General features: G+C 38.4%; 1 protein-coding gene across 6 annotated transcripts in view; it reads left to right on the top strand.

The window, feature by feature from the left end:
• The window catches only part of LOC106882899 (uncharacterized), a 21607-nt gene extending 14732 nt beyond the window's left edge, over nt 1–6875 (top strand). For 5 of the 6 annotated variants that reach the window (XM_014933726.2, XM_052975164.1, XM_052975165.1 and 2 more), the window contains one exon: nt 3468–6875. In XM_014933726.2, the coding sequence (XP_014789212.1) occupies nt 3470–6631 (3162 nt within the window). In that variant the 5' untranslated portion in view covers nt 3468–3469 and the 3' untranslated portion in view covers nt 6632–6875. Of the gene's footprint in view, nt 1–1398; nt 3318–3467 lie in introns of those variants that run through there. The other variant, XM_014933727.2, reaches the window with a different exon arrangement.
• Nucleotides 6876–8667: the final 1792 nt, after the last annotated feature.

Below are 8667 nucleotides of genomic sequence, written 5' to 3'. Positions count from 1 at the left end.
TATATATAATGTGTGTGTGTGTCTCTCTACACACACAAGCACAAATCTGTAAGGTGAATTTATAACTTAGTTACACTCGTGTGTTGTGTGCGCGCGCGTGTATATATATATATATATATATATATATATATATAGAGAGAGAGAGAGAGAGAGAGAGAGAGAGGAACAAATACATGCCTTTGCTGTTTAACCCCAGGCCATCTGTCTGATCATGCAGTTACATGATCAAAGACATTTCAGCCATGACCCTCTCGTCTTTTTAAAGTCTCTATCATTACAATATCTGGTGTGTCCTTTTCTTTCTCTAAGACCGTGGGTTTGGGAAGGGTGGTTTTGGCTGCTATTTCTAGTAGGTCGAGCGACCGCGTACAGGATTCCTCGTTGGCTTTCGTTTAAAACAGATATATATGTAATCTACACACCAATATATGTGTGTGTGTGTATGTATGTACACATTTGCAAGCGATGTTCACGCATACAGGCACATGTATGAACACACGCACACACATTCCAGACAGATAATACACACGGATACTTACCTATATACATTTTCATACACTTCTCTCGTTCTTTCTCTCTCTCTCTCTCTCTCTCATACACACACACATCACATACGTGGCCTACACACCATTTTACATACATACATGCATCCCCTCATACATATTCACGGCGGTGACACTCCTCCCCCTCCTCCTTCCTTACACACTTCCCAACGAGGGCCACCACTTGCACTTTGCTTGCAACTCTACACACACCGTTTACGATGCACTCCACATTGTGCAGCATGATGAGGACAACTTTGTCACATTGCTGCTATTTCTTCAACAACTATACATTTATATACACTTTCGTCCTCTTTACTGCACTCCTCTGGCCCTGAATGGGTGTGTATATATATATATATATATATATATGTGTGTGGGTGGAGGTGCATGGATGGGTGTATTTCTGTGTATATATATGTGTGGGTATCGCTGTGTAATATTGTCTCTATGTGTGTGTTGCATCTCTGTCCTTGTGTCAATGGATATATATATATATATATATATTTGTGTGTGTGTGTGGATGGGTGTGTATATGCGTTTATTTCTCTGTGTGAAGAGATGTATTTGAATGTATAAACGTGTGTGAGTGTTGCTGTGTAACATTGTCTATATGTGTGTAGTGCATCTGTCCCTGAGTGCGCGCGCGCGCGCACTAATGGGTAGATATCTGGTGATGGGTGTATTTGTGTGTATATGTATGTCGCTGTATACCTCTGTCTACATATGTGTGTGTGTCTGTGTGCATTTCCCTCTCTGAGTGTTTCTTTTTTATTTGTATTACTAATGTGTGGTGTGTGTGTACCTCTGTCCGTCTGTCTTCCTTTGTCTGTCTGTCTGCCTGCTCTCCTATCTGACCTCCTCCTCTCGCTCTCTCTCTCCTCCTCTTTTACACAAACATACTCTCACTATTTTCTCACTCTCTCATCACGTAAAACCTGATCGTCTCGAAGAACTGTTCTTCAAAAGAAAAAAAACCCCACCATTCCATTACTCACCTGGCCCTTTTCACACACACACACACACACACACACACACGTTATATAATTAACGATTTCTCTTTATTATCTTCATCATAATCGTCTCTCCCCACCTTCTCTCTCTTTGTCGTTATTTCAGTAAAACTTCACATACAGATATTTAAAAAGTCAGCAATTTAGGGCGGAGATGGCAGGAACCATCAAAGACCAACAACCAGGATACTTTAACTTAACAACACCCGATTCATTTATACTCTTTGGTGGACCCGTACCGTTTGACCCCCATCGTTGACCTTTTCTGTTCTTTTAATTTTCTTGTTCACTGTTTTGTCTTTTGAGGTTTGTCTTGTCCATAAAATATAAGGCTTTTTTTATATTCAGAATATCGGATTGAGGGATGTGGGTGGGGTGAATATAAGATAAAAGGAGACGAAATACGTATTTGTGAAACAATATGATAAGCCATATATTGTTTGTCTTGTTTAATGTGTACATAGGAATATACGTACGGGCCTATACACACACACATTCAGTCACGCATACACACACATACACCACTTACTTTCTCATTCCCTTACACACACACACACTCTCGTACACCCATACCCGCTGTCAATCGTAAACTCACTTATACACACATTACTACATGAATATTCGTTCTTATACACACTTTGACTCATATATATATATATATATATACACATATTCATTCATACTCTTATACGCACGTGTAAGAAGTTGAAACACTCCTTCAAGTTTTATAAACCCTCGTCCGACCCACGCAATTAAAGCGGACTCCCACTCTCTTTCTCTCTACCCACAACGGACCCATAGGACCCATAGCGACTACACTTAACACTTCAATCTAAATTTTATTTCTTCCTTTTACTTTTACATATTTTAACGTTACTTCATCACTGTAATGTTATGAATATTCATGAGTTCATTTGCGAGATCAATATTAACTATTTTAAACCTTTGCTCATTTTTCTCTCCGTGTATCTATGTTGGAAATTAATGTTTTTCTGACTTTTGAACCGTTAAGGCTCTATTTAGTTACCTCCTTGTACGTTCAAATCCTGTCCGAGTCAAGATTGGTTTTCATCGTTCCGGGTTCGGTAAAATACCTCAGCAGTCAAGTACGAGAACAGATCGCATCAAACTAGATCCTGTGTGGGCCTCGTGTGTCTGTTAGCTATTAGCGTCACATTCATCGAGGACTGGCTTTGTGGAGTCGCTTGTATTATTACATTCCTTGCCAGTTATTTAGTATTTTCTCCATTCCTCATTCCTGATTTTCTTACGGTTTACCCATTCCTATCTTGTTGAAGTTGCTCCTTCAAAATAATTGGTAAACTTTTATATTTTACTAATTCTTTCTTTCTGAGACTGCTTTGATCAAATTATCCTCAAACCAAAGACCTGTCCATAATACTTTCAGAATGGTTTCTGTTAAAGGCACCGAAAATTGGGCACAAAATCCCCCCCCCCTTTTTTTAAATAGTGATTATGTCTTCAGTTTTGCCATGAGCAAACATCCAATGTTAAATTTGGGATTTAATGCTTGGAGGTTTCCCCCTTGTTTACTTCTTAACCCTTTTGTTCCCATATTTCTGTTGAAATGCACTGCCTTTATTTAAACTAATTTTCAAATTAATGAAGAATTTATTGAAATAGCTTATTAAGTTGGAGTTTGGAACCTAAATTAACCTGAAATTTTAAGCTTTTAATTTGGATCCCTTTGTGTCATAGAACCATAGTCAACCTGAGGAAGGTTGGTATGAAGGGTTTCATCGTAAGTATCCCTGTTGAATTTCAAATCTAATGAATAAAGGGAATATATTCTCTAGCCACAACAATCATTGTAAATTTAAATGTAAAATTTCTGAGTTTGAATTTTAGTATTTATTCTTTTTTTTTTTTTTTTTTTTTTTTTTTCTTCTAGTGATGGAGGCGGTAGAGAATATTGATCTGTCTCGGCTACAACAGCATTCACCTCATAAAGAACTGCATCTGTCCTTGCTTGACCTGATGAAATATGTGAGTGTTGGCACCAGTGAATTATTACTTTACCTTCTCAAAGAGACCCACATCATTCTAGAATGTCGCACCTGTTCAAATCTGTTCCGGGATGTGCCTTATTTCGTGGCGCACAAGCGAATTTACTGCAAACAGCGCCATGATAGTGCTACAGATATACAGATTGCAAATCGCAGTCTACCCGATGAGGAAGGGAAAGCTTCGGTCACTGTAAAACCAAATATATACGAAGATCATAAAGATTTCCTGCAGCATTCTGTAGATCTTGCAAAAAAGGTTCTACAAAGCAGCCAGGTTAATCATTGTGCACAGATGTTACCCAACAATGGACCTACGAAAAGTCAATTTTATGATGCTGTCCAGAAACAGTTGGAAATTGCACGTGACAATCCTCAACCAACACAGTTATTTAGTTTGGAACCCATGGAAAATACGCAGGTAGCTGTCAAAGTGATTCCAAGCGATGGAGATGAATGTTCTGTGGAACAGAAAGATGAAAATAATGACAACACCGACATCTCTAAAGAGTCTAAAACGGGGAGTAATTTTTGTGAATTAAAGTCAGAATCTTGTGACAAATTAAATACATCCCCCTCTACACCCATTCCTGTTGCCTCAGAAACCAAAATTAACTCTGAATTGGATAAACCATTTTTAAAGTCTGATTTAGCTGATTTTAAGAACTGTATCTGTTTAAAATGTAACCGTACGTTATCTAATCAGAAAAGTTTAGGCGATCATCTGCTGACTGTGCATGCAGACGAGCTAAAAGAAAGATCAGACAGTTGTTGTTCCAATGCAAACAGCAGTTCTCAATGTCACCCTATAAATGGTTTGAGACATAAAGTGAACAAAAGTGACTGGTTGAAGCCTCGTGGATATTCCAGTTCTGAGAAACTGCAGAACAAATTGCCATCTACCAACAACAGTGCCAAAGATATGTTGGATGCTAAAAAGAAAGCTCAGGCAAATTTGCTGGCTCTGAAGGAAGAACAGCTGGCATATGAAAATGAAATTTTGCAACAGAAATTAATACGAGGAATAATGCCAAAATCTTCAAGAGGTCGGAAGAAATTTCGCTGTGAGAGTTGTGGTAAAATATTCCCCAAGATTGAATCACTTCGAGACCACTTGCGTGACTGTATCGACTGGGAACATGTTAACCAGCCAGTCCGAAATGTCCGGAGCCCTCTGCCCTCTCTGAAAGAAGGCAGTAACTCATTTGACTGGCCGGACATTGGTAATGACTCTGCCTACAAGGTACAATCATCGAAGCTTCAGAATCGATCACAGACTAAAATTGATAATGTTCGCCCTCCTCGGAATATCGCACCAAAAGTGCAGCCTGTCACACAGATTCCAGTAACAGATAATTCCAAACTAACCAAAATAAATGGTACTTTGAACACTCTAGCTAAATCTGTGATGAACGACAGCTTGATCCTTGCCAATCCAAAACTGAGCGAAAGTAAGGTCTTACTTTTTCCTCTAGAATCCATCAATAGCAATCCAAAGCTTAATGTGACTGTAAAGACCCAGCCACAGACAACCCCAACTGTACTCCTTAATCCCAACCTAAATGAAATCAGTCCCACTTTAAACGTAATACCTGTAAGTATCTGTTCTGTCGACAACAACAACAGTAACAACAACAACACACAGGTACCACTCATTGCTGCAAATGGTAACAATACCAACACATGTGGCAATTTTGAGACAAAAGACGTAGAAATTATTGCTGTGAAAAATAGTCCTAATGTTCCTTACCAAGAATTAAGAACTGTTGTAACTACACAATGTTGGACTGAGAAGTTAAATTCTTGTTCGGAAGCAGCTGTATTAAACAGTGAAAATAATGTTTCAGGTGTTGTAGGTAGGCATATCCCCAACATACAACAATGTCCTGTTAATTTAGTTGAAACAAGCTGTCCAGACTCAATATGTTGTAAGTCTTGCTGTAATAACGAGGTGCAAGTCTTGGAGCATTTATCAACAGCTGCCAATAAGTGTTTGCCTGATGCAAGTTGTTCAGCAGACACTGAAGATGTGATTGTCATATCTCAAAGTTTCTCAAATAATTTCAATAATGAACAAACATCCAACTATTTAAATCCAAAAGATCATGTGACCAAGCCTTCCCAGTGTGATAAAACTCCAGAAAGAAATTTTGAAGTTGCTTTGTCGGGTTTTGAAAACAATTCTGTGGAACAGATTTCCACTGAAGACAAGCAAACAATAAAAAAGTCATCACCTAAAAATGGTAAGTGTATCAAATGGAAACGCTACAAATGCAAGCTATGTCTGTTCTCTGCTGCCAAACGCCACATGTGTAAGTTACATATAAGGCAGCATCACCTCTGTAAGATATTCACATTATCAGTGAAAGCCTTAAACCATTATATTACTGACTTAAATAGATTGACCAAGAAACCAACAGGTTCATGGCGACGGCGTTCACAAACTCAAAATAAATCATTTCCATCATTGTCCACTAAGAAATCTTCAAAATGGAAATCTCTCTCTCGGAGAAATAAGGACCTTAACCAATGCCACCACAGTAGTTCTGTAAGTAAGCTGTCCAAATTATCTTTAACTAAAAGTAAAGTTGATATGAAAACAATCATGGACCTTAAAAGACGAATGTGTCTCAAATGTAATCGTACTTTTCAGATGGTGTCTCGGTTAGAAAAACATGTTTCGTGTCATCTTGGCTGGAAGGTGAATCATAGTAAACAGAGTTTGGTCAACAAAAGACAGTTAAAGCAGAAAAATGAAGTGAATTGTAATGAAAACGAAATAACAGAATGTATGTTTGTTGATTTGACTGGAGAACAAGCTACCACAGACTGCAAACATTTACCATCTTATGGGATTTCTACAGCTGCAGGTTCAAGTGGAACTTGTTCCAATAATCACTGGAATTCTTCTAATCCAACCAATGTTTCTCATGGCAATCACGGTCAGTTATCAGTTTTAAACACGAGGAAAGGCTCTTACCAGAAGCCACAAGTACTTCTTGACCCTACATCCAAAAACCTCAAAAGTAATGTGAAAAAAGTTGATTCTTAATTGTATTAAACTTATAATAAACTGTGTGGTGAGATTGATGAAGAAAAGTCTTCTTAATCACTGTTCCTCTCTCTCTCCCTCTCTCTGGATTATTATAATCCTCCTGAGCCTTAATTGTACCATTTGTGAATAACCTGATCCCTCCTCTAGCCCTTTACACAACATTTTACTCACATTTTATGTCTGAGTTTCTTGTGCAAATGTCTTTAATCATGCAGATTTCTATGAATAAATCTCATTTGTACCACTTGGCTCTCACTTCTGCACAACCTAACTTCCCTTTCTATCAGCATACCAACTTATCTATCAATCTCTACCTATTTAGATGCCTTCTTTCCCATCCATCCATCTATCTACTATCATACATATCTATTTATGTACCTCTCTCTCTCTCTCTCATTATATATATATATATATATATATATAGCTATATATGTACTACCTATCTATCTACATATCTATCTTTGTACCTATTATTCTTTCCTACCTACTACCTATCTAGTTGCCTATTTATCTACCTACCTGACTACTTACCTTTTATCTACCTGTCTGCCTACTTTTCTATCTACCTTATTACCTACCTATACATAGCACCCACACTCAACACATAAAATAAATGACCGTCTCTAATTGCCTTCTCATGTTAATTATTTATGTATTTCAAGACTTTCTCCAAGAGGGAAGTGACAGACACTATCTGACGGAGCCATAAACTTGGTTGAACCCATTGTAAATATATCTGAACCTGTAAATGTCGACGCCGATCACGTTGGGGAGGGTGGGCTTATCCACTGTCAGGTCATTGGTTTATGATCCCCCCACCCTACCTGTTGTCTTCACCATATTTCATGCTGCAATTACTTTCAGGACAATTTATTTTCTAACAGAACACTTCTACTACAAGAACTAACCAATCCCAGAAACAAAAACCAACAACAAAAAGTAAAAACATCCATTTTAGGGTTACTTTGAGATTTTCTAATCTTGACACCCAATGTGAATTGTTCTTTGGGTCCTCAGAATACAGAACTCTTCTTTCTCCATCCCCACCCCTTCTCTCCCTCTTACTCTCTCTCTCTCTTTTTCTCTCTCTCTCTCTCTTTCTCTCACTCTTCCCCTAATTACAAATGGATGTTTTTGTTTCAATTCTGTGATCTTCATAATTGTTTACTGAAACTAAAAATCACTTCGGAAGCAGAAGTCATGTGTGCCTGCCTCTGTGTGTGTGTGTGCCTGCGTGTGTGTGTTCCTTGAAAAGTGAGTTTTCACTCTGTTGCTGTTCAGATTTTTGTTTTGTGCAGTTATTCTGGCCATAACAAAAGCATGAAGATTTCACCTGTACAATTGCACAAACTGAGAAACTCTCGTTAGTCACAGGGACGACTTCTCACTGCTTTTCAAAAACTAAATAAACTCTTGTTACATACATTAAGCAGTTTCTTTCCTGTTTGTACAGCCAACACTTAGCTTTGTACACACACATACACATTCTCTCTCTCTCACTCACACACACACACTTTCTTTCTCTCTCTCTCTCTCTCTCACACACACAGATTAGCTTTAGTGGAAAGAAATGTAATTTGGGTCATATGAGGAAGGGGGGGTCCAACTGATGCTCTCCTCCTCGTAAGACAACCAAAGAAGAAATTTTTAAGGGTAAGTCATTATGTCCAGCATTTGTTGAACCAGAGATGACTTTTGGCTGGGTATTGTGGTCAGTAATCTGAAGGTTACTAAGGAAACCGGGTGTTGATGTAAGTGATGTCCAGAGATGTTGCTAGAAGGTGAGACAAGTTCAGTTTAAGGGTTCATCAGGGCTTGATTCTGAGCCCCTTATTTATTTTAGTTCTTCAGGTCAAAACAGGAGAGTTTAAAGACAGGTTCTCTGTGGGAGCTCCATAAATGGATGGCCTCATAGCTGAATCTGTCCAAGATTTAGAGAAGAAACTTGTAAGGCCTGAGAGTGAACCAGTGAAGACTTTGCCTTTCATCTTTTTCTGGGGATTGGTAAAAGAAACTAGCAACCAAGTCCTGGA

This window comes from Octopus bimaculoides, chromosome 20 (assembly GCF_001194135.2).
Source record: "Octopus bimaculoides isolate UCB-OBI-ISO-001 chromosome 20, ASM119413v2, whole genome shotgun sequence".
NCBI classification, from domain to species: Eukaryota; Metazoa; Mollusca; class Cephalopoda; order Octopoda; family Octopodidae; genus Octopus; species Octopus bimaculoides.
Note: the sequence above shows the minus strand (reverse complement) of the source record. Positions and strands in the feature narration are given on the sequence as shown.